The sequence below is a fragment of the Filicampus tigris genome, chromosome 5 (assembly GCF_054856515.1).
Source record: "Filicampus tigris isolate MCC_2025a chromosome 5, RoL_Ftig_1.0, whole genome shotgun sequence".
NCBI classification, from domain to species: Eukaryota; Metazoa; Chordata; class Actinopteri; order Syngnathiformes; family Syngnathidae; genus Filicampus; species Filicampus tigris.
In genome coordinates this window covers 4644028-4670849 of record NC_141221.1, presented here as the reverse complement: position 1 = coordinate 4670849, position 26822 = coordinate 4644028, and the positions used below count along the sequence as shown (strand labels likewise).

At 41.0% G+C, this 26822-nt stretch overlaps 1 protein-coding gene across 3 annotated transcripts in view; it reads left to right on the top strand.

Moving 5' to 3' along the window:
- pcsk5b (proprotein convertase subtilisin/kexin type 5b) overlaps positions 1 to 26822 on the top strand; it is a 100996-nt gene that overhangs the window by 44958 nt on the left and 29216 nt on the right. For all 3 annotated transcript variants that reach the window (XM_086029918.1, XM_086029917.1, XM_086029919.1), the window contains exons 10-18: positions 3029 to 3132; positions 6198 to 6330; positions 11601 to 11789; positions 12621 to 12757; positions 14214 to 14351; positions 14429 to 14531; positions 16509 to 16702; positions 20478 to 20562; positions 26658 to 26761. In XM_086029918.1, coding sequence (XP_085886044.1) covers positions 3029 to 3132; positions 6198 to 6330; positions 11601 to 11789; positions 12621 to 12757; positions 14214 to 14351; positions 14429 to 14531; positions 16509 to 16702; positions 20478 to 20562; positions 26658 to 26761 — 1187 coding nt within the window. The remainder of the gene's footprint in view (positions 1 to 3028; positions 3133 to 6197; positions 6331 to 11600; positions 11790 to 12620; positions 12758 to 14213; positions 14352 to 14428; positions 14532 to 16508; positions 16703 to 20477; positions 20563 to 26657; positions 26762 to 26822) is intronic.

The window sequence follows — 26822 nt, the reverse complement described above, 5'->3', positions numbered from 1 at the left end:
CCTCACAAAAACATGTTTTTGAATGCTGATGGTGATGCGTACATCAAACTCTTCAGTCCGCTGCAACTCCTACACGACGACGTACAGTGTAGAATTGATGTTTTTATGAAAATGCATGCATGTTACATCCCTGTCAAGATGTTAGTTGAGTTAGCATCAGAGGAAGGCAGTAAGGGAACAATTAAACGGAGGGGAATTAAACTGAGGATTTGACGAACACCAAGTTATGCACAGTAAGATGACAAACTTAGGTTCTCAGGACATTTGTCCGTATATCAGGTTGCCATACTGACGAAACCTTACTTGAGCTAGCATAAGAAGAAGATTCCTTTTAGTTTTGTTTGTTGGGCTTTTTTGCTACAATTACAATGAAGAAGCGCAACTATGAAGAAGAAGACAGAAATAGAAAAAGAAAAATACTAAGGAAGTAACAAAGTAACTGAATGAGAATTCAGAAATTAAGGAATTAAATTTTACGGAACATAGCTCAGCCGGCATACCCGACGCTTTTAAGGTGAATGTTTAATAGTTTATTTTAATAATAAAATGATAATTCATACCAGTTAACGTCCTTTTATTGCTCTACTTCCGCATACCACCTAATGCAACACCTAGTGCTTAACCTAGTGCATAGTGCCCTCACCTGTTTAGCTCCTCCACCTGCAGTCAGATCCTGGCTATTTTATTGTATTGTATTGTCATTCCGGTTAGAGCGTTCCTAGCAGTGGGAGAAAAATAAACAGAATAGCCGCACCTTTATATAAGCCGCTCGGTTCAAAAGCTAGGAAATAAGTAGCGGCTTATAGTCCGGAAAATAGGGTATTATACTGTATGTTTTAAGGCTGTAAACCGCACCATTAACAGTGTGCACACAAAATAAACGGGTGTTGGAGGCACAAAGAAATTCATCAAGCAATTTTATTTTTTAATCAAGGTACTCAAATTCCTCGGACTGTTTTCACTCCTAATTTAATTATTTTTAATGAATGGATTAATAATTATTGAAGAAAGTAGTTAATAAAATAAAAAAGTGTCAATCTGGTGGCTTTACTACTTGTTAAATTACCAGTCAAATTATACATGTTCATAATGTATAATAAAATGAACTAATTACTTAATGAGAACAAGAAATTTAAAAAATCAATTCAAAATTAATGACCATTTTAACTAACCAATTTTAGGACTCACATAACTAAATTCATGCTTGTGTGCCCTATGTAACCCATGGGCTCTATCTTGCCCACCCCTATATGATATTTGCTGTAGGACTTGTACAATTAATAGAGGTGTGTACAGTTTGATTAGAACAGATTATTTGTTGCACGACTAATCTGCATCACTGGAATATTGAGAATATTTGTTTCCACGCGTCTTAGTGCATCATATTTTTTCAAGCTTAATTACCCGTCACCATAGCTCTGAGGAAGCCGCATTAAAACCTTCAGATTTGCAGCAGCTGCCGCCGCCAGTAGTTTTCTGCAGGTTGGTGCGCTTGCTTCGTTAATTAGTATTGGGTTGTTTATGAGAGGAAGGCTGTTGTGACCTAGATAACGATGCCATTCCACTCTTAATTAATGACCATAAAACATTTATGGGGCCATGATTACTCATTGCCAGCGGCACCGCCCCCACCGCCCTATTAATATTGATCTTTTGCACTCAAATTCATTTGGCCTTCCTGGCATATATTCATGTTTAGTTAGTTACTTACTTTGAATATTAAAAGACAAATACATGAAAAGTATATCCAGCACTATAAACTGTTCCATGACGAAGATCATACATTTCCCACTGAAATTAATTGAAATGCCATTAATCTGTTTGTGAATGCATGCCTTTAAGGGGCATGGCAGGAGCTGGAGTCAGTTTGCGGTAATTGTGGCCCGCTTCAATAAACAGCTGAAAGCGCATCAGCAACTATGGCTCTCCTTGCCCATATGCGAGGGCATTACAGTACCCTAATTTTTCAGGATGCGTAAGGGATGGCGGATTCCAAAGCAAACTTACACAAAGCAGATTTTACAGAATTTAACAAAGAGAAAATGCAAGCGTGAGGGAAATGCAAAAAAAAAAAAATATATATATATATATATATATATATATATATATATATGCACACACACGGAGAGTGTTTTTCACCCCACCCTTTGTGAATTGTCTACTTTGTAGTCCTGTCCAAGTGCTGTATTATGAGGCCCTCAGGTGTCAGCGCCTTTGTCTTGACTGTCACGGAATAACGCTTTATTCTCATAAAGCACAATGGTTGGCTGGCAATTGCATTCAGAGCAAGTGAAGCCAGCACTCTCGGATGGCAAGCATCTGGCTGACATACGGACATGGAAGGGAATCCCAGGAAACACGGTGACCCACATGCCAGTTCTCCCCCCACTATTTAATGTAGCGTTGGGGACATGAAAGGAGTTGTGACACATGGTTGCCTGTCCTGTAATGGATCTCACGTGAGAACAGAGAAGCCGGCGGGTGGGTGGGGGTAGCACAGATGAATGAGCCTCAACAAGCTCCAGCCAAGTCTCCCTCTAATTTCCACCTCCATTTTGCGGTTGCATCGTTTTCGTTTCTTCCTCTTTTCTTCCTATTATCGACCATATTTCCCTCCAGTCCTTTGTGAGGCTTGTTTTTCTAGCACCTGAAAAGCTTGAATTCATGCTGAAGTTTAAAAAGAAAGAGCATTCTGGAACTAAATCTGCTCTACAATTTGAAATTAACCCCTAATAGTTAAGATATATAATGTATACAGTATTACCATATTTCTTCAAGTACCGGTAACAAACATTCACCACTTCCTGTGGAGAACCATGACATCTGCAAAGATGAATCCATACTGGAGTTTAAAGCAGCACGAAGACTATGAACAGTCTCAGATGAATTTCCAAGTTTGAATCATGTCAGGGGGGATGGCAAATAAAACAACGGAGTGGAACCCGACATAGGTCGCTCCACAATGTTGTGTGTATCCATCTCATGTTTACATATGAGTTCATTTGTCTGTGTGTTTACCTTTTTCTAGTCCTCTTCTAACTTGGAGAGATGTTCAGCACATCATTGTGAAGACGTCCCGAGCTGGACACCTCAGCGCTCCCGACTGGAAGACCAACGCAGCTGGTTATAACGGCATGTACAACAGCGTATATTATAGACTGCAGTGTCCACATTGCTGCAGCGGTCCTTACTATCTTCTCAGATAACAATGCTCTGCTAAATATGGGTAAGTCGTTGGTCTCCAATCCATAGAGTTCAGACGCAATGCCACGACTCAACTTGTCTTTGACACTTTTCCAAAGGTTTTAATAAAAGTAACCTTTAGTACCGAGCAAATACCATACGGTTGTAGCAACAGCTGGTCCCTCACTGGTAGAGTGACCAAATCCAAACTCACCAGATGTGGGACAGGGAGTATGCTTGTGGGAGACAATGTGGGACGCAGCTGACGCTCGCGACGGACACCAAAAATGCATATGGCACAGCTTGTCAACTGTTCAGTAACATATAATAAACCGTAACAAAAAAAATTATAGCTCTACAAGTAGAAACACAAAATTGCAGTTGAAATTATCTGCATTTGCAAAAATACAACACAATCTGCTAGTAAAAAGGTAAATCTCTGAGACATTAATTATCAAAAGGAGCTCACAATAAAGTCTGAAATTAGTCAGTCTCGTCATATCTTGAGGTAGATGCACTTTAACAATAGTCACACTGTCACAATAGAACCTTGTCAAATCTCAAGTCAACATGTAGAGCATGAAGTGCAGTAACAATTTATTACAGTAACAAAAACTTCCCCATTTCCCTGAGTTCCTTAAGTTCCCTAACAAAGACACGCTACTACAACGACTGCAATTCAAATTATTTTCAAATTAAACAGCCACAGCATAAAACGAAAATAAAACAAGAAGTATATCAAAAATAGTCAGGAGATAACAATAACTAGAATAAATGAAGTTGTAAACAAACTATGCTCTTCCAGAAGCAAGGAAAGCACTGATGAAACACTTTAGGTTATGTCCACCACAACTCAAATCTTTCAGTTTTCTCCATGACAGCAACAGCAGCCACAAAGTTCACAGAAAGCTTTATCTGACTCATCTTTCACGGGCTTCACCCACGGACAATGAGTTCCCAGATCTTGTTGTAACTGCATTTTCTTTGCAGTCTTCTTACTTTCCTTAGAGTCTTCCATTTTCATTAATTCATCACAAATGTCTGGAACGCGTCGCTAAAATGCTTGTTTTTGTTTGTTTTTGGTCGGCGTATCTTTAAAAACAACTATTGCCTGCATGTCCGCCCGGCTGTCTGATTGACAGCAAACCCCTGCCTCTCAGTCCCGCACACAGACAGTCACACCCGCCCGAGACCCGCCCCCATAATGGCCTCCACTGTGTGTTGTCTGCTCTCCTCACACAGGCATTTCATAAAAAACAAGACTTTGGACGCACGTTTGAAAATTGGTGCCTGCCGATCAGACATGCGGGACAGCGAGTCAGTTTGCGGGACGCATTAAAAATCATTAAAATGCGCGACAGTCCCGCGCATATCGGGACATATGGTCACCCTACTCACTGCTCGATCCAAATTGTCTCCTTTCAAATACATTTTGTCTTCTTAGTGTGGCTAACTGCCAAATATTGAAAAGTTTATCTTACCCTGCTGCTGTGGACACTGCATCATTATAGGTAAGACTAGTTGGACCAGCGAGGACACCTTTCGCATTAGCGAGCAAGTATGTTTCATTTGAAAAGAAGTTAGACAGAATGTCGTGATAAACACCACACCGCATGGTATGTACATACAGTACCTTGTGTGAGAGACTCCAGAGTCAGTCTGCGTGGGCGAAGTGACGGGGAGAATATGGAAAGAATGCATATTTGAGTCGTTAGGTGCGTGAAGTGTTTTTCATATTGCTGCTGCTCATATCCTCAGTATGATCTCAGTATGGTCTGTCTTTTATGGACATTTCTTGGCTCTCTGCCCCGTGCCAATTTGCTTCTGAATCGAGCAGTTTGCGTCCGCAATAACAGTCGGCGTGGAAAAGTGTTCCCTGAGCTAAGCAGTCAACAAAAAGCAGGTAATCGGAACTAAAGCATGCCTTGCGGCACAGACTTTTTTTTTTTTTGTCATTGAATTAGTCAGGCGGCACGGTGGTCGACTGGTTAGCACGTCCGCCTCGCAGTTCAGAGGTCATGGGTTCGATCCCGGCTCCGGCCTTCCTGTGTGGAGTTTGCATGTTCTTCCCGTGCCTGTGTGGGTTTTCTCCGGGTACTTCGGTTTCCTCCCACATTCCAAAAACATGCTTGGTAGGTTAATTGGACACTCTAAATTGCCCCTGGGTGTGATTGTGAGTGCGGATGTTTGAACTCCCCGCGACCCTTGTGAGAACAAGTGGTATAGATAATGGATGAATTAGTAAAGTTATTCAAGTAATTGTTTCATCTTGAATTGACCTATTGCTCTGGAACCGCACCCACCCTAGCCAATCATTGGTTTCAGGGAGAGAGTCGTAAATTAACTGATTTGTAATAGTTGGAGCAGAGGTGGGGAACAGCTCTCTCACAGAAACATTTTAGGAAACAGGCAGCTCACTATTGGCAGGGGCTAGAGACTGAGCCCTGCCTCGAATAAAGAAAAATCATGAGTAATTGACACGCCCCACAAAACAAAATGTTTCAACCATGAACATACCGCAAATTATACTCTCAAAACACTTTTATCATCGTTTCATACAAATCTTAACCACATTACCGTTAAAAATCAATGCCTAACAGATTATTTCAAATTTGGAAAAATGCACCTGAAGTGTGCATGTGCTTTCACTAACAACACAGGCAAAACCTAACTCCTCTCTGGCATACAGAGGTCATCCCACAGTGGAGATGTATCACTTCAGCATACTTCATTGACACCAAAGTAACTACTTTGCTGTTAGACCGGGTTTTGGCGACATCTCTTAGGGCGTTTCAAAAAGAGCACAAATTTTATGCAAACAACTGCGGGGGATTACTGCACTTAATTGTGTAGTTTCACACTTGACGGATGGGTGCTTCCTCCAGGGACGCAACTATTTATAGAAAAAAAAATAAAAGGTACATTTTCCATAGCAGGTCCCTTTTAAATGCAACTTTATTGACACACAATGGTGTGTGTGTGTGTGTGTGCTTATCTGTGTCTCTCGGCTATAGTTAGCCACCTGTACGGCTTTGGCCTGATGGATGCAGAGGCCATGGTGAAGGAGGCGGAGCGATGGAAGCAGCTACCCTCGCAGCATGTTCCTCCTCAACACATCTGCGTGGAGAGCGCCGACCGGCAAATCAGGTACATGGCCAAAGGTGCCCGAAAGAGCATAGGAATGGATTTGCTTGTTCTTTGGATTTTTTGGTGCACTTATTCCATGGGAATGGCTATGCCTCAGGAAGTTAAGAGAGGATGTATGCAGTACAGTGGAATGGTATTTTGACTTGGTAATATTCATTGAATATTTGTTGAAAATTGAATATTTGTTGAGCATTCATTAGAATTTTAATTTTCATTGAATATTAATTGCAAATTTGAGAGTATGGATTTTTTTAACTATTGCTGCTGAACAAAAAAAAATACATCTCTGAAACTTTGTATGTATTTTAGACTTTAGAGAACGTGTGAGATATATTTCATGAAAAATTGTGTTAAGGTCACGTGATCCACAAGGTCAGTTTGAGTGCGCACTGTTTCGTCGTTGGTTTAACTTTATCGTCTTTGTTGGTTGAGCTTCAGATTCATCGTTGGTTTGGCTGCTTCGTTGTCGTTTCTTTTAGCGACTTCTTCGTTGGTATAACTGCTTCTTCTTTGTGTTTGGAGGTGGCTTTGCGCTGCTAACAAAACACGCACAATGCCGTGGTCGGGGTTTGCGTTCTGATTTTATTTTTTCTATTGAACATATTTTCAAAGCCAATTTCTATTGATATCTATCACGTGCCTATCGCATACATATTGCTATAGAATTATCGCCCAGCCCTTATGGAAGCTAAAAATGTTGGAACTCCTTTATTTTGTCTCTCTCTGTCTCTGTCTGGCTGGCTGTCTCTCTCTCTCTCTCTCTCTCTCTCTCTCTCTCTCTCTCTCTCTCTCTCGCTCTCTCTTTCTCTTTCTTTATGCACTGGCCACCATGTGTTTGAGAATGTGGTTGTGCAAGCTTGTACATTGATAGGGGCCAAGCATTAGTTCTGGCAGGGTGGTTCTCACATAAGACCTTTGCTAAACACACACGCACGCACCCCCACGCACGCACACACACACACACGCACGCACGCACGCACGCACACACACACACACACACACACAGTGCAAGCCAGGGCTTCAAAGCTTGTTATCCTTGATGCAGCTGGAAGCCTAAGCACTGTTTGGTGCAAGGCTCAACTCGAGCCAAGTCCAAGATTGCAAGGGGCTCGCTGGGCAGCGCCCTCCCCCTCCTCATCCTTCCTCATCGTCGTCATCATCATCAGCATCCTGTCTGTTCTGCTCTGGTGCACTAATCAGGGCATATCAGGATTATGTTGTTGTACACCGGCACCTGGTGTTGGTGTGATATGGTTGTGTTTGATTCTATTGTTGAATGGAATAGTTGAATGTGTTACCACTGTTGTTGTCTAGGCAGGCGATCTTGAACAGGGACCTCATACTGGGGTGACATTCTTTGAAGGACCCCATTATAATGTGCATTATAACGCCAATCAAACCGAACTACCCTGTGTAACCCTAAATGCTGTAGGAGATAAAAAACAGCCTACACAGTATGTGGTGTGCGGTTGTACCAATAAGTCTGGGGGAAACTCTACGTGCACGCTGCATCGGTAAGAATCCAATCATACATTTTCTCTCAATTCACACCTAAGTTATAGCTCCAACTGGTACTTAAAAAAATTGTCTGCGTCATGTTGTCAGAACAGTGAAATGAAAAAGTCCATCAGGAGCCAGCCAGAAACGCTCAGCTGACCGTTGCATTAGGTTAGTAGAACTACATTTCCATTGATTCAAAGACACCGAAGCAGGAAGTAATCCTACTGTTCTAGTTCCTACGACGAAAACTTGGGCCCAGTCTCGCTACCCACTCTTGCACCCTTATGCCCCTCAATCGCCCATACATAGGGTGCACCGCATTACAAGGCGCACTGCCGATTTTTGAGAAAATAGAAGGATTTTTAAGTGCGCCTTAAAATTTTGAGAAATCCAGTAATGAAAAATTGAGTTTTCCAGTACTGAAAAATGATTGGCAAAATTTCACAAATGTACGGCATCACCTTTAATCACAAATAGACTGACATATGGTCACTTCACAGTGTTGTGTGCGACTTATGTGGTCTGTCCAATCTGTTCGGTTTCTTGCTGTTTCTCCATATTAATTTACTTTGCTGTAAACTTCACTTTCACTTGACATGAATTGCCAAAACAATAACATGTTTAATTTTATTCCAAAAATATGTACAGTATGCGCGGGTGTTTGTTGTCAGCGCCGTGTTCCCACATACACTTTGGCTGGCCTCTCAGACTGCATTCGCTAATGTCTGTCTGCTGTCGTACCAGCAAAATAAGATGAAATACTGCACGTGTGTACGTATTTGTGTGCATGCTCACACTCACGAGTTTGTCCAGTCAGGCTGCCAGTAATCAGCTGTGCGTCCGCTGGGGGTTCTGTTGTCTGTGGTCTGTCACGCCAGCACTATTGCGATATCAGCACGAGACTTCCCCCGGCCAGCCGCCGCTTACGCAACCCTCATTGTTTTCCACACGCTTTTCTGTACTTTACTTGCATTGGCACTTTTTTGGGGGGGTGGCGGGGGAGGGGTTAATAGGATGTATTCTTGCTGCTTCATTATTTACTTCTATTAATTTGTGTTTATCCCCATCCATTGGAAGCAGTCCAGCCTGCCTTCGCCACGAACTCTACAGGCAATGCTTGTCACATTTGTATTGGTATATAAATTGCTTATGTCCAATGGAAGGAGCAGGATTTCTGCCGCAATGTGGCCCGAGTACTTCCTGGTCACTGTAGCCCCATAGCTTGACTTTTGAAAACACTATCACACTTTTTTTCATGGGGTACTCACTTGAGTACCAGGAGATTGTCTTTGGTACTCACTAGTGACCCAACGGATCTGTACTGATATTTTTTCATTACAGTTTACCCCCCAATATCTCCTGTTTCTTTTAGTCATATTCACGTACAGTATTTGTGGATGTTTTTTCAATATTTTAATTATTTATTTTTTTGCCGATCACCACTGTATTTTTAACATTTTTAGCCTCCATACAAATTGAAAACGTAGTATATAGTCTTTAACTTGTTTCGGCTGCTTCTTTAGCAATAAGTATTTCAATGAAAAACCCTAAGAACACTAAAAAGTAAATTCTTTAATGCTTGCTGAACTGGGCTCCCGTGTAATATGATGACTTCTCAATTGACACAGTCAAAATAATTATGCCCCCAAAGTCAGATTAATTTAGCAACATGAAATATGGGAGGCATGTCTATCATGAAAAGAACCACAAAATAGTTTCAAGAACCCATGCCCGAAAAGAAAATTTGGTCTTTCATGAAAAAAAGCATGAAGAAGTCTCAAGTCAAACCCATACTTGAGGATAAAGGAAGTCTGCCATTGCGGTTTGGAGCTATGGTTATTCTGGACATTTTCCGAGATCCCTCAAAAGCAAACTCCTCCAAGAGATTTCACCCAAGTGCAACCAAATTTAAAACATGTATACTTGACAAATGGGTGACGCTAAATTGCGAAGCATTCTGGTTTTCATTGTGGTATGTGTGCAGGGCACAGCAGCAAATTTGGATGACTTGATGGACAACACAAAGGCCAGACATTTTGACATTTCTAAAAAAAAAAAAAAAAAAAAAATCAGCACCCCCCAAAAAAAAAAGTTTCACTTAGTAAGAGTAAATGTGGTTGGCATTCCTATCATGTGTACAACCCCAAAGGCTCAAGACCAGGTGCACGAAAAAATACTCAGTCTGCCATTTTAGGATCACTTCGCGGGACTTTTCAAAGACGGACTTTCCATAAGATCCGATTACTGTAACAAACAATGTAAACTAGTACAGAAATACACCAGTAATTATTCAAATAACAACATAAAGTGTTGCGCATCCGTGTGAACCAAGCTTGTCCTCTTGTGACAGCAGTATTGAAGGAAGCCGGAAATCACATTGGAAATTGACTTTTGCGGGCCAGTGTGGAGGCTGAGATTCCGACACACGAGGACTACTGGTACACATGTTAAAGTCATTAAGTGCAAAAATCATCTGAACATCTGGTTTTGTAACGCAATATGTATGTGACATGCAAAACAGAGCAGGTTCGCCCTTTTTTTTCGTGCTCCTCTGATGCAAAAGAAACACTGGACTTTGTACTCAGCTAAAGTCACAGCTCTGAATCGCTCTGGGCAATTTTCCCCTCAATGGTAAACATCTGCATTGGCTCGAGGTCCTCAAAAAGAGCTGGTGCTTTCATGGAGTTGGGGAAAAATGGGCTGCAATAAAGCACATAAGAGCATAAGTTAGTATTTTTTTTCCAGCCATCCTGACACACACCAAGTGTTTTCCAGCAAGTGTAACTTAGCGGCTTTTCTGTGAAGATATGTTAAATTGGCTCAGCTGTTACTCCAACACCAACAAGATGGTCTTATTATCACAGCCTTCCATGAGCGCGTGGATGGCCGCCAAACAGACGCTGGCTTCACTGCCTCTTCTCTAACTGCTTCTCCTCTGATGCTGGTGAATTTGTTTGACGTGCGATGGTTGTCCAACGCCACACGTTGGAATTACAATGCGCTCTAGCTTCCAAGACACACTTGGAACAACTGATAGGAGTTTATTGCGTGAGGAACGTGACACAAGACTAGTCACTTCTGTCATGGTACGCTAAAAAGCTCAGACTAAAAGCAGAGAATGAAAATATGATCTAAAAAAACGAGGCAAAAATATTAGACAAAATTACTCGAATATTTGACACAAAAAGCCAATATTAGGAAAAATATAAAAATATTACAACAAAAATTCCAAAATTTGTTGCACGCCACTATAACAATAATTCCTCATCTTGTGATTATGATATCCAACACATGCCACCTCTGCACTCTCCCACGAGATCCCCACTGGACTACTAGTTTATCATTAGTGTTATAATGCTGCTAATATGATGTTGACGTGCAATATAATTAATGTTGCCTTATTCTAGACATATTTTTTAAAGATTTTTTTTTTCACTTATTTTTGTATGGACCTAGTCATTTTAATTTCTTACTGTCAGCTAAGATCCTGAAATGTTGTTTAATTTGTGAATTGACCTGTTTTTTATTGACTGACAAAGTCTATGTCTAGGTCTAGATACTGCATGTCAAGGTCCCACTTGTAACGCTGGACAAAAGTACTCGGTCTTTCTGCTCGAGCAGAGGGTAATGCTCTGGTGCTGATTGAATTGAGTCTGATGTGAAGTGTGCTGGCATTGTGGGTTATGACATTTCTGTCTGCAATCCGTACCACATTTTAATTTCTTTGTATATCACTTCAATCCAACAAATGAATGACACTTGTCCTTCAGGACAATCCGCCCGGAGCACGTGGTGCGTTCGGTGTACAAGGCGATGGGCTGCACCGACAACCCCAACCACCACGTGATCTACCTGGAGCACGTGGTGGTACGCATCACCATCACGCATCCACGCCGGGGAGACCTGTCAATCAACCTGACCTCACCATCGGGGACCAAATCACAACTGCTGGCCAACAGGTAGAGAAGGATGTATTGTGGAAGATTCATGAAAATTAAAATTAAGTAGTAATTAAATTTCAACTAAGACATGACATGTCAATTAAAGCTCTTAAATTCTATGCCTTTTTCAATGAAAAATAATTCATTTAATTTCAATGAAATGCTTTGTTTATTGCAATGAAATCCTCATTTTTTTTCAAATAGAAATTTAGAAATTTAAAGAAAATAAAAGTTAGTCCAATCAAATTGCATGAATTCCTGTTAATTCTTAAAGGAAAACTTGAATCGATATGTCGCCAAATTCTGCTTGCTCCCCATTCTTTTTGCATCATGTTCACTTGAAAAGTGTAACTATAACCCAGTGGTGCTAAAATCCGGTGCTCAACAGCCCCTATCCTGCCTATTTTCCATCTCTCCCTACCTGAACACGCTTGATCACAATCGTTATGAGGCTTGTACAAAGCTTGGTGATGAGCGGATCATTTGAATCAGGTGTGTTGCAGGCATGGAGAGATGGAAAACAGGCTGGATAGGGGCTCTTGAGGACCAAACTTGAGCATCCCTGCTATATAACCCCTAAGCTCCGGGCCAATTTAGCCAATCAAAAAACAGAGAAAGTAATGTGTGGAAAATGAACAATACCAACATGGTAAATCAGGGAAGGAAGGAAATTAATAGTGGATGCAGTTAGTTTGTGTGAAAATGCACAAATGCAGCATTCACCAAAGTTGGTGAGGTGCGTTCATGAGAAATAGCAAATGTGTTCGAAGAGATGTGCTGGGACAGAGTGCTTGAGCCTGCACCTCATCAATTTACTGCCTTTGTCCGTTTGTGTGTTCTCGCATGCAGGTTGTTTGATCACTCCATGGAGGGGTTTAAGAACTGGGAGTTCATGACCACCCACTGCTGGGGAGAGAAGGCAACCGGCGACTGGGTGCTAGAGATTTATGATTCCCCCTCTCAGCTGCGCAGCCAAAAAGTGCCTGGTATGGAAACACTGCTATAGAAGAGCCAAGTGAATATTTTACTGTATATTAATAATGTGTGTGCATGTGCGTGTGGCTCGCATTGACAAAATTCCTTTAGCCTTGCAAAAGTACTTTACATTGTGTTTGTTCCATTGCAATACTTGAAATAACATTTCTTACTGTAACTGTCATAGGTCATCATAGAGTTACCTTTGCATCGTATGACAAGATAGAAACTGCATCCTAAAGGACGATGTGCGATCATGACATGGCGCTGTATTATAACAGATCACGATATGATATGTCAAGATATCAATCCTGTATTGTTAAAGACAGTATTGTCAGTCACGTTACCTTGCCACACTTGTGTTGCATGTAAAGCTCTAAAGCTCAGTCCAACCATCCACATTCCTCCTTTCAATTTGATCGACAGCTAAAGCCAGCCAATGACAATCATCATGCGGAGGGAGCGAGGCGGGGGTTGAACACTTCTGTGTTAGCAACAGTTGCGAGTCATCCATGTGTACACATACAGTATATTGTGTTTTGGAACATTATGTGACCATATTTATAATTTCACAATTACTAGTGGATAGAATAGCGGCGCTTGTAAAGATGTACGAGCAGCCTGCACCACGCCGGTCCATTCAATTGATTGGGAGTGAGCCTCGCCTTTCTATATCCACACTTTCCTCATGGTTATCACCCACAATCTATTTCTCTAGCAATGTGCGTCTTCTTTGACTGCCACTATCTTTTTGTGCATAGTCATACAATGCAGCAAATTGTATTTGGGGGAGGCTGGCTTCGATCATATCGCTCAGAGTCCACACATTACATTGTTAAGTTATGCATCAATGCATACACAACCATCATCATGTGCGGGGGTGATTGGTGACCTTTTTTTTCTCAAGGCAAGGCAGTTTTGTTTATGTAGCACTCCCTATTCATTGTGTGACGATCACAATCGGCGGCCGATGGATCGGAGCAACCACTAGTTTAAATACTTTGTTGTTGAAGGCTGGATCTTAAATGCATGCAATTATAATTGTATTATGAAAATGAAATATATACACACTTTGATATAAATTGGCTCAATAAAAAACAGACCTGGACGTAATTTGTCCATATTTAAAATGGCATTTTGTCATACATCTGGTGAGGAAGTGTGTGGTCCTATGTGCTCCCTCCAGTAGTGCTAATGAAAAATTGTGGCCCCTTCCATCATTTAAACTACTATAAGCTACTATAAGTCACAATATTGATGCCGTATTGTGAGACTCAATGATGCAATGCATCATAATAATTATGTATTGTAAGTGATTACAGTTTGTCACGATAGTTATACTGTATTGTAAGTGATAATGATATGTCACTGTTTTGATACCTCAGTGAATTGTAAGGAGCTAAAAATCTGATACATGCCAAAAGCATCCTGACAGTGCACAATAAGATGGCGCTGTTTTGTTCTCAGGCAAGCTAAAGGAGTGGTCACTGGTGCTGTACGGGACCTCGGTGCACCCATACTCGTCCCTACGCAGTATGTCTGTTGAGACCAGATCCACCGACGCTGTGGCACCTACCGATGAAGAGTTCCCAGAAGAGTACAACGGTAGCTAAACTTGGAATATTTATCACATTACATTGAGTTGTAATTGGTTGTGTTTGCTTGTGTGTGTTTCTCGGCAGGTCCTTGTGATTCCGAATGCAACGAGCATGGCTGCGAAGGGCCTGGTCCACATCACTGCATCAACTGCCTGCACTACTTCCTCAAGTTCAAGAACAACACCAGGTCTGAATACTCGCTCTCATCAATATTACAGGAAATGCTTGCCTTGCTTGGATGGAAATAACAGAGCAACACAGTATCGTAAACAGTCATGTAGTGTCACCTTACAGAGAATGCCTGATAATAGAGAAAAGGTTAGTGTGATGTCCTTGATTGTGTGTAAACAGAGCCACAGTTGCTTATGCGTTTTTTTTACTGTTTTTTTGCAAGGCACAAACAGTCAAACACCCAATATGTATTGCCGTGTGTGCGTGTGTGTGTATGCGTGCATGCGTGTGTATGCGAGTGTGAATTTTGTCCAGTGTTTATATTTATGCTCGTTTAGCAGAGATGGGCACGTTACCCTTTTTTGCCGGTCCGTCCTCCATCCGTGACCTGGGTGTACCCTTCCGTCCTTTTCCCTCATCCTTATTGATTAAAATAATCATCCTCCGACCCCGTCTGTCCTTGTACTTTTAAAGCGCTTCCTTCCTTACTTTCCGTCAGCCCCATTTTTCAGTTTTTATTGCGTTTCTTCGCAATAAAATAATTATTGCGAAATAACGAAAAGGTTATTTTAGGAGGAAACAATCGTTTAAGTGTACATAGGACATAGGCACTGGCAGATATTTTTATGGTATAAAGATGTCCCACACAAGGACATACTTTGCAAGCAAAGGGATAAGGTTAGTTGAAACAAAACAAAATCAACCATTTTAAGCCCAATACATACATTATCCCGACTTACACACACAAGACAGGCTGGGTGTGTTTCTGTCAGTCATTGAAATGTCTTGTGGCATAATCCATGGTATTATATGTGTTGAACCACTAGAGGGCAGTAGGGCTGCCACAAACGATTATTTTGGTAGTCTACTAATCACCAACAGTAGTCGCGATTAGTCGACTAATCGGATCATATGTAAATTGCCTCTTGGCGCACCAGCAAGCAGCTGCTCTTATATAACCATAATTAGTTTACAGCTTGATTCTTTATGTATGTACAAATTAATGAGATGATACAACATTCAACTTTGATTAAACTTTGCAGCTTGTACCAGCAGTTCTCAGATGTTCATAAATTATGGTGCATCTTAAATTGAAGTCAATATTGTGGCTTTAAAAGTTTTGGCTGCAATTGTTTAGTGCATTTTAAAATGAAACCAAAACTATGCACTATGCAGAGTTGCACTAATTCCATGAAACTATCAATAAATACAAAAAGGAATACTTAAAAGGAATAAAACAAATTTCACTCTTCTTTGGCACCAGTCCATAAAAATGGACGTCCGTCCATTCTGTCCCTGGGACGGGATGCCCATTTCTGCCATTTAGCATCCTGTCTAGATGCAAGTGTGAGCTAATTGCCATTGTCTCAGCTGGGCTCTGCTCTCATAAAAGGCAGAAGAGCGGGAATGGTGCGCCACCCCGCCGTCAGCCTGCCCTGGAGGGGCGCTGCCCTTTTGCATCACCGCAGGGAGCACTTGATGAGCGCTGATTAGTGGAGGTGCGTGCGTGCGTGCGTGCGTGCGTGCGTGCGTGCGTGCGTTTGTATGCAGGTTTTTTTCTTTCCTGAATGAAAAATTCATCAGTACTAGCAATGTTGGTTCGAGATCACCGGTGGTCCAGTTGGGAATTGGAATTGGGTGGGACTTTTAGAGAAGATGTTGCATTTTAATAAAATAAGAATTTAGTTTTTTTTTTCAGAATTTATAATTACCTGATAAAACAAAATATTTTAAATGATTTTTTTTCATCATTTTTAAATAATTGATTAATTAAAATAGATCAATTATTACATTATGTGTATATATATATATATATATATATATATATATATATATATATATATGCGTGTGTGTGTGTGTGTGTGTGGCGTAATCACTACCATATAGCCACTGCACACACGCACATAATGTAGGATGAGGGTGTAACTACTATTTGTAGTATGAAAAGGCCTTTTTCTAATGTGAATTTCTAATGTTTTTTGTTTTTTTTCAGGATGTGCGTGTCCGAGTGCCCCAGCGGCTTCTTTCGTGATGATAGGAAGCGCTGCAAGAAGTGCTCGTCATTGTGCGAAACCTGCATGGGCAGCCGCAGTGACCAGTGCATCACCTGCAGGCCTGCATTCCACCTCAACGAGGGCTCCCACACCTGTGTGGCTACCTGCGGCGACGCCTTCTACCTCGACCACGGTAAGCGTTCGCCAGAAGCCATGAAAAAAAGCAAAACACTCATGCACAATTAAACGGGTCGCGTCATCACTCAGGTCATGCTACACTATGCCAGTTCCACTTTTAAGTTTAATCAGCTTTATGACATTTGTGTTTATCCCAGAGTGCATTGTGAGAGGTAACGGTCTTTATATTACAATGATATTAGTATGGTATTGTAAACGATAACAGTACCACACATCATGATATTGGTACGGTTTCATAAGAGGTAACGATGCCAGACATCACAATGTATCATGCAGCTGGCGTGTAGTTTGACATCCAAACAAGGCTTACATTTCTTTACTTTATATTTAATATAGGAAAAAACATGGAATGAACCAAATCTGCAGAAACTCTGCTTGGGTTTCTCATGTTTGTTGACAGATTTCTAATAAATTGGTTTTATATTGTAACGTGAGCATGTCTTTCGAACTTGTCGTGTGTATACTGGCTGGATTTGCTTGCGTTGAGCTAAAACGAGATGGGCTAGCTGCGATAAAAGTGGAGCAGTCGAACAGGATCATGTAATATTTCGTTCGATTTATTGGTCTGCTGCCGATCCAGCATTCTGGCAGCAGATGTGCCGCCTTCGCATCCAAGTTCAATCATAACATTTCCTCGGGCCAAAGATGTTGTAAATACTTTTCCCTCTTTTTTCCCTGTGCCGTGTTGCGGTAAATGACTTTATTTTCTTTGTCAGGCTGACAACAACCTGAAAGAAATCCTACTGGCCACATTGTTGTACAGGGCCTCGTTTGACGAAAGCCCTTCAAACACACTCACAGATTACGCTATTTATTACTCGTTATGCAACCTGTCTTAATGTGCTGGGTTTTGTGTCTATCGATTGCTCTGTTGATTCTGGATCGTAATATTTTATAACACTACAGGGGGCTTTTCAGTTTTCATGTTGAAACCACCTACACCCTATTCTGAAAAGTCAACTTTTACAATTAAGTGTTGCCAATCTCCTTCGTGTACTTGCTTCATATTTGGTGGTGCTAGAGTGATTTCCCTCAGCAGAGTTCCGTACGACCACTGGAAGTGACAAAATCCCAGAAAAAAACACCATCAAGCCAAATGGCTGACCACTTGTGCATTTCACAGTGTAGTTTCTTCATTTATTTTTGTGTGTACACTCACTATGGACATACATGCAGGATTTAGTAGCAATGTAACACGATTTCCAGAGCAGAGCCGTTTCTGGGCATTAAGAAGCTCACGAGTGGGTTTGATTTTGATACTTTGATTGCAATTTGATTTTTCAGGTTGTGCTTGGATTTGATTCGGTATTGATTCAGTGAAAAAGTGCATGTAAACTTAATATTCCTTTACTCCTTTACTCTCTTCTCAAATGAAAAGGAATAGTGATAGTCATAGACCTGGCTCAAGAGTCTCGACAGGCCGATAGGTGATGAGCGGCAAAGCATTTATTTGCAATTATTGACAGAAGGCAAGAATACATGTGAGAAGTCTTTTGTGCCGTGCTGCTGCCGCAAGACGTGTAGGGTGGTAACAGGGTCTAGCGGCATCTTCCAGCTGCAGCTCATCTCCTTAAGTGGGAGGGAGGTGACAAAGTGGTAGTGCAAGGAAGTGCAGCAGAGTGGGAGTGCGCAGACCTGTGGAGGAGAAAACAGAGGAGCGGCTGCGAGGTAAAACTCCTCCCCACCCACCCACAGGCCAGGGGCCGTCACAATGGTTACATAGGAGTCAGTCGCTCTGGAAGCCCAAGCGTCACATGTACACAGGTGGACAAAATTGTTGATACCCTGCTGTTAATGAAGGAAAAATAACCATAAAAGATCATTATAATAATACTAAGAACAATTACAAACTTTATGATAATAAACCAATTCAAATCATATCAAATTAAGTTGAGCTGAGTCTAAAACGCCGACTGACTAGCTAGCACTCTCTCTGCTGACATCAAAAGCTCCAAAGCAGCTGTCTTCAACAGTTTCCGGGCTGCGACGAATGACCTGTTTTCATGTTGGTGTTGGGTATCGTGGTTCGAATATATGTACTATCTTCTTTAATCCGGGGTTTTGCACAATGTTGTACAGTCGAAGGTCCTTGCATATGAACACGACTAGCGACTCAAACTGTGCACAAACATAGCTTGGCGGAACTTTGCAGGCAAATTTATAGTGGAATCCAAAGTGACCCTAAACATCAGGTTCAAAAGTAGAAGGCTCTTGCTTGAGATTGCCGCTGCTTGCTTTTGTCACCATGTTGTGTTGTTTGTTTGAACGTGGCTTCTGTCCATACAATGCGAATCACATGCGAGGAGGACCACACCTGTCCAGACAGCTTGTATGTCCTGTATTTAAAATGGGCTTTTGCGCTTTGTTAATGGAAGAGGATTCCAAACATTTTCTGAGGAACAGAAAATAAATCACTCACATTTTGTTTTATTTAACTCGCCATGAGGACGTAGCAATGGAATGTGCTTGTCAGCTTGCAAAATGAATTGTTTCTAGTTTCAGTGATGCTTGACTTTTGGGGTATTAACCAGGGTTTTTCCTGGCTCTGATTGAGGCAGAGGTGGTACCATCCTGATCATGCGCCATGACGTGCATGTATTCTGTAAATTCAACAGACTCGCTTTTTTTTTTTTTACAGAGAACATACTTTAAGAGTTCCAATAAGAATGACTATTATCACATTAAAGCATTCATTTATTAAAACTAGAGCCACAATTTTAAAGTGTTACTGCAAAGAGCCACATTATACATATGGGAGCACATAAAATAGACCAGCATATGAGCTCGCAAGATATGCTATCTTTGCTGTGTATATGTGCTGGTGTTGCTGTTTTGTTTTTGTTTGTTTTTTAGTGGGGTTGCCATTACATACATACAAAAACTGTGTTAAAACTTCACAGGTTGGCCACACCTGTTATAGCGCCTCCATAGTGGCAAACGCTGCAACTGCAGTTTTATTTGTGCTTCTAGCCGCGGCGAGGAATCAAAACTTAGCACTGACATTCTAAAATCGGAATGATTCCGGTCATGCGTTTTGAACGTCTGACATCACACGCTAACATTTTCATCCAGTCTCATCTTGTCAACGAAAACTCATGTCACGTCATATATTTTAGTCATCAAAGAGCCACATTTAGCACATCATCGTCTCGTCATTATCATGAAAAAAAGGGGTGTTAACGAAATATTTTCATCATCGTTGATGAAAACAACACTGGCTGGAGGCGGCCGCCTCGCAATTTTGAATACAGGACAAACCCTGATATTAACATTTGAAATGACAACGGGGCGGCCGTGGCTCTGAAGGTAGTGTAACTGGAGGGTCCACTGTTCAATTCAAGATGGCGGGCACAGTACTAGATTCATATTTTATTACTTGAAAAAGTTTGGTTGAACTTTTAGGGCGGTTTAATATTCTTGCCCTGGTGTTGGGTTAGCGGAGCAGCTCTAATGTTTTATGAATGTGTCTTGGAGGAAAGTGAGCATGTGTCCATGTGTAGTATGACAAAGTATGTCTGTGCCTTTTTAGTCTTTTCTCTGCTGCGTTCCCGTCCTCCCAATGTTGCGTTTGTCGTCTTCTTTCCCCAGCTGTTGCACCTCTCCACACTTACACCCCCGCCCCCCAAATCCCGACTCTTCCTGCTGTTTTGCTCATTTGCTGCTTCCTTTACTCTCTGGTCGGGATATTATTTATTTGTGTGTGTACGTGTGCCAGTGTGTCCATGTGTGCATTTCTGTGTCATGTGACATTCTTGTCTGGTGGCTTTCAGATTCCAACATTTGCAGGAGATGTCCAGAGAACTGCAAGAAATGCACCACCTCCAATTTCTGCACAGAATGCAAACAAGGAACCAGGTGAGCTACACTGACAAACACGGTAATAAACTGCATATTCACAGTTCACTGATCACAAATCTACCTATTCACATTTCGCTGAAAAACATCACCTATTTGTGTGTTTTGTTCTCTTTCTGAAACACCCTGAGAAGCCTCATGGTGCCACCAAAGCTCTGTCTAAACAGGAAAGTGTCAAGGAAGTATATTGAAACGCTGACTTTGTTTGAATGAGAGACAAATTTAGTATGTCGGTGGGTGGAGCCAAGTTTAGCCTGGGTTGTTAGAGTAAGTTACTGAGTGACATCAGAGTATGTTTCTGGTGCAGTTTTTCATAATCAAATCTTCTGTCGGCCATTTCAAGACCCAGGCTCTAAAAATCTCACTCCCTTCTATCATCCATTGTGAAATTTGTCACTTGATTGACATAAAGGGCAGCCAGTTATATTTTTCATATTGCCAGTTTTCATATTGTTCCTTATACTCTATACTTAAAGGGGAAGTCAATGCAAACATTTTTTTTTTCAAGAATATGTTCTATGCAAGCCCATTAGTTGAAACTGGGCATTCAGAAAAATATTGTGTTTGTGGAATAAGTGTTAATCCACTCGTTTTTAGCCACTTCTGGGGGCGCCATTTTGTCTTCTGTCGACTGAAAATAACATCACAACTGCTGATAACACCCAATCACGGCTCAGATTCAGAAAACAGCTCAGCCGTGATTGGTCGTTGTGATCAGTTGTGATGTCATTTTCAGTCGACAGAAGACAAAATGGCCGCCCCCAGAGATGGCTAAAAACGAGTGCATTTTGCTGCTTAACTTATATTCCACAAACGCAAAATTAATCAGAATGCCGTGTTTCAACTAGTGGGCCTGCTGGGAGCATATTCTCGAAAAAAATGTGTTTGGGTTGACTTCCACTTTAATAATGAAGTATAAAAATGATTCGGGTACTAAGCAAGCCAAGTATTTCCACGCAGAGTAGGGGTGGGCAATATATATCGTCAATCTTGCTTTCACAATGTGTGATTTTACATGATCGAGTATTAATACTGCCTAGAAAAGCATAACGACTCAGTCGATGGCAGCAAAGTATGAGGAAATGCTGAAACCCTCATTCGACAAATCAGTGTGCATTGACGGCAGTGGAGGAGGAAGTGATAATCATTCGCCAAATCAATGCAGTGCAGCCGAGTGTCCAGCGGGTGGGGGGTCATAGCAAGGCGCGAGTCCACGTCGTCCATAATATGTAAATGGTTTGGTGTTGACAAGACTGACATCGGCGGGAATAATATTGTTAGATGTGCAAAAATGTTCACCATGAAGTGCTATTCTGTTCCACCACAAGCCATATGCATTACGGGGAAAACTTGGCGACCGCCCAAGCACGCTAAACAAAAGCTTAGTAAACACACACACTCAGAAAACAGTCGCAGAGTTGAGCCAACAAACACCCGCCCGCACGCATACAATACTTTAGCCAGCAAGTCAAACGTGAAAGCCTGGCTGTTCGGTTTACACGCTTGTAGTCTGCACCATTCATAACTAGCCTGTATTCCAGAAGCATGTTGCACAAACTACAACGGCTTATTAGTGTGACACCAGGATACACCCAAACATGAATAAAGTCACAAGTCTACATATCACAGTGATGAATGAGTGGGAAAATGCACTTTTTGGTAAGTTGCAGTTTTGTTTTTCCACTATATCATGAGACTAATACACCGTTTTTTTTCCCCCATTCTGATTGCTGTAGTAAACACCTTTTTCTCATTCTGATTGCTCTAGTAGTTAGTTGGCAGTGGTGCATCAGTACTTACTGCAGCTCAAAATGCCATCATACTTGTCATGTCATTATGGAATAATGGGAGACATTTAAATGACATAAATATTACCAAAAATCAATGTAATTCTAGACATAATTTTTAGTTCTTCATTGTTAAATATTGGCGTAGAATATTATGTTTTGCAGAAGCTGTATTAAGCAATTTAAAATATAAACAAGAGCTATTGTTCACTAACACCTACCATCCATAATTGTTCTGTGAAGAAAGTGCAGATTTAAAATATTTTTTTGTAGAATATCGCCAAATTATCGTTGGCGAGTTTTTGGGAAAAATATTTTTTATTTTCATTTATTTAATTTATTTTTTTTATTCATTTGTTTTTTCTTTAGCCTACGTCGCCCACCCCTAGTGAGAGGAGGATTTTTGGGGGTTTTTTTTTGCGGTGGACTCCATTATGGGGTGTCTTGGACTTGCTGCAAAGCTGACAGGCCTGGGGGAAGCGGGCGCTTGCGGTTTCCCCAGCGCTGGAGAATGACCCACAGGACAAAGGAACGGTCTTCCCAAACACCGGCACGAGGCCGGGAGCCCTCTGATGGCGCGTGTTGGGTGTTGCGGCTGCTGTTTGGTGTGGTGGTGGTGTCGGTGTTGGTGGTCGTGGTGGCGACTGGGATCGTTGTGTCACGCTGGGGTTGGTCTGCCCGGGTCGCTTACTGGCCAGCTCAAGAAGGAAATATGGAGTAGTCATTGATTAAAAACATTAAGTCTAAGTACCGTTTCAACATGGCTATCAGAAACTCGTGCATAGACTCCATCTCCTGGCTGATTCCATTCAGCGTAAGTCATCAGCCAGAGCAGAGTAAGGACCGAAAATGCACAGTAGTTGCATTGTGCAATATGGGTTCATGCAGTTATATGCAAAGTACACCAATATATATTGCATCTATAAAGAATTCTAATTATATTCTTGAATACGGAAATAAAGTAGCTAGATCACTTAGATTTGATCAGTGTGGGAGCCCTGCTCTAGACTGTCTGCCCATAGCGCAAGTGTAAAATTACACATTGTATTTCTTCTTTATTCACTTCATTTACAGCTCAACACACACCTAACATGGCATCCACATACTGGAATTATACAACTCAACTTTGCCTCTCCTTTCTTCTTCATCTCTTATCTACATCACTTATCTATGTACCGTTTTTATATTGTGCCCCTAGTGTTCAGACTGAGAAATCACAGCCAGATAAACCAGGGCATTCAGAACAATCTGACAAGCTTGTGTACCGAGTAAACACAATTCTAGTAAAGCTGGACGTTGTGTAAAACATAAATAAAAACAGAATTCAGTCATTTTCAAATCCTGTTAACCTATATTCAATTGAATACACTAGAACGACGAGTCATTTAATGTTTGAACTGATAAACTTTAGTTTTGACACCTGCAACAAGTTCCCAAATGAGATGACGCTGGCAACAGACATGTTAAGTTACTAGGAATAGTATTTACACACGTTTTGACTAGAAAAAAAAACCCCACAAACAAATAATTCCATTATATCTGTGGAAGTTAATGCTGGGGAAAACCGTTTAAATTCCTTATTACTCATTTTAAGTCCTTGTTTCCCAGCCTTGTGTTATTAAGACACCGGGGAGCTGTTTTCAATTGCGAAAAGACATTGTAAGCAGCAGCTGGGCCATCTTTATTGAGTGGACTCTCTTTCACCCTCTGACCCAGCAGGTATTAAATGCCACATAAACCCCTGAGCCACACACCAGGCTGAGCCATTTTGTGTTCTGCTCGACTCTTTTGAAGACGCTCTCATCTCTTAAGCCGTTTAAGTTATCCATGCGGACTAAGGAGCAGTCATTTCCTCAGTCCACATGCATTTGCACACACACACACACTCTGTCGGAAAGTAGCGGTGAAGAGGGCGAAGAGGGGTCCAGACGATTTCTTGGAATTCCCGGCTAATGCAGAGCAGCTGTTTTTCAGCTCAGCACTGCGCTGAAGGATGTCCTCACTGCAAACTCACACCAGGCATCATTGGCTGGACTTGCCTCCAAAAGCAGACCCATATGGCGATACATTCATAGCATTTTTAAAGTGAGCAAATGGAATATTAGGTACACCTGCAAAGTTAAACGTCATCCCACACAAGAGCTGTTTGACAAGTTCTGTTAACATTCCTGTTTGTTTCTTTGGTACAATGCACATATGTGTGGGCCAGTATGACCTGCAGCTTTTTTTAAAATAGTCAATAAAAGAATCGATACAGTGATTGCACGGCACCACCTTTATGAATATGTTAAGACATTAGGTTAGGCCGGAATTCATGAGTCACTTGTTAAGTCATATTTCAGAATAATGTATTGCTGCAATGTCCCTTAGTCTCCTCTTGAATACAACTAAACACACATGCTGCAATGTTAGCTTACCCTGGATGCTACACTCCAAAAGATGGGGTACACACATTAAGACAGAGCTACCAGCCTATTGAAATTCACCTCCAGAACAATTTGTCTGAATTTCCTTCTTTTGAAAATTATGTTAACACGGAACAGTTTATTGCAATATATTACGTAATAGAAAAAGGATTCTGCATACTGCTCAGTTTCACAACATAATCATTACTCCATAATTATAGTTATTAAAAAATGGTGGCTCTAATTATTTTATACAACTATCAAAACATGTTAAAGTGGAGAGTGACATGAGTGACTGTTTCATCCTCTAGATGTGAGTATAAAAGCGGTTGAAATGATAAAATACAGCTTATTAAATGTTGAATAATGTTTTCTTATTAGGGGTGGAACAAAAAATGATTTCAATCGGAAAAAAAATTTTTTTTTTTCATCGACTCAAACGGAATCAAATGGTTCCACGTTAAAATATATCGAGATGCGTATTGACTTGTCTTATTGGAGATATACTGTAATTTCTCGAGTGTAAGGCTTTTTTTGTTTTGTTTCTTAAATGTCTATATTACAAAGTTATACTGTATACAATAATGAAGTGGCTTTGACATAATTATTCCCACACTAAGGACCAATTAGTACGTGTCTGGACTCCTGCTAATAGGGTCCGAAACAGGTCGAGATCTTAAATATTAAATATCTTTAATATTTACAATCAAAAATCTTTACGGGTATGGGGAAAAGCGACTACTCTCATTTGACTCCATGAACTCGTATGTGACGCGGCAGTAAATAAAATATAACTTATATGTGTCTCTTGCATGATGTCATTTTTTTGGTATAAAAGTTGGATTTCCCAGAAGTATTTTTCAAAGCAAGTCTTTTTTTTTTTTTTTTTTTTTTTTTTTTTTTTTACATTGACATTTTACATCACTCCCCCCTCCGGCCTGTTGGAAACAATCTGGTAACATCCTTTAGCATATGCTGAAGTGTCTGTTCTTCCTATTTTATGATAGCTCTGCCTCGTTTCAACATCGGTGGTGAAAGAGAATCTGGTGGTGCTTTTTTATTGGTTACTGCCAGATGACGTGGCTTGAAGGCGAGACGCAGTTAAAGGACAACTGTTCGACCTTTTTCCTGTGGCATACTGCCTTGCAATAATATTGAAATAAATACATTTAAAATGAATCCCTAAAGCTCATGTATTAAAGTAATTGCCAAAGATTAAAATGGAAGGCATTTTCTCAAAAATTTAGTTTTTGCTAGTTTTGTAAACATAAAATGTAATTTCACTTAGTTCTCGTTCATAAAAACCCAAAACAAAACACTTGTTTTATTTTATTTCATTAACATTTTTTTTTCCAATTTTACTTTTCGTGTTTTCCTTCAGTTTTCATTAACTTGAACAACCTTGGTGTGTTGCTTTGTGTTTAGATGATCAGAGCACACCACATACACTATGACCAAAAATGTTAAATACCTGATCTTTTTTTTGTTAGATTTGAAAAATCCTTGTGTGTACCAGGCCGCAGTCTCACATAAAATTTGCTATAAAGTTTGCATATGTTACTGTACCTTATTCGCTCTCGACTGTCCAGTATTGTACACCACATTCTTCTCTTTGTCTCCTCTTAAAATAAATTTAAACACACGTTATTACGTTAGCTTACCCTGGTTGCTGCAGGATTACATTTCGCGGTTTACGTGCGCTTCACGGCAGGCTCTGCCCTGGAACTTTTCTCGTACATTTCCAATACCTGTTACGTTATTTAGTATGTTACCTAAAATGCATTTCGTCCAAAGGCCTCCACCATTATAGATGCCTCCTTGTAGACGTCCCTATTTTTAGTTGAGTAAACAGCCTAGAGAGACACAAAATATAAATGCGCATCTCCTTCTGTTTTGTGTCCAGTTTACAAGGCAACAGATGTCAGATGACGTGCGACGCGGGTTCCTATTACAATGGCCACAGGAGGACGTGTGAGCCCTGCCATCGCGCTTGCGCCACCTGCGCGGGTAAGGCGTCAAGTCACACCAGTGGAACACAAAGTTGTTAAAAATAAATAAATAAATAAAC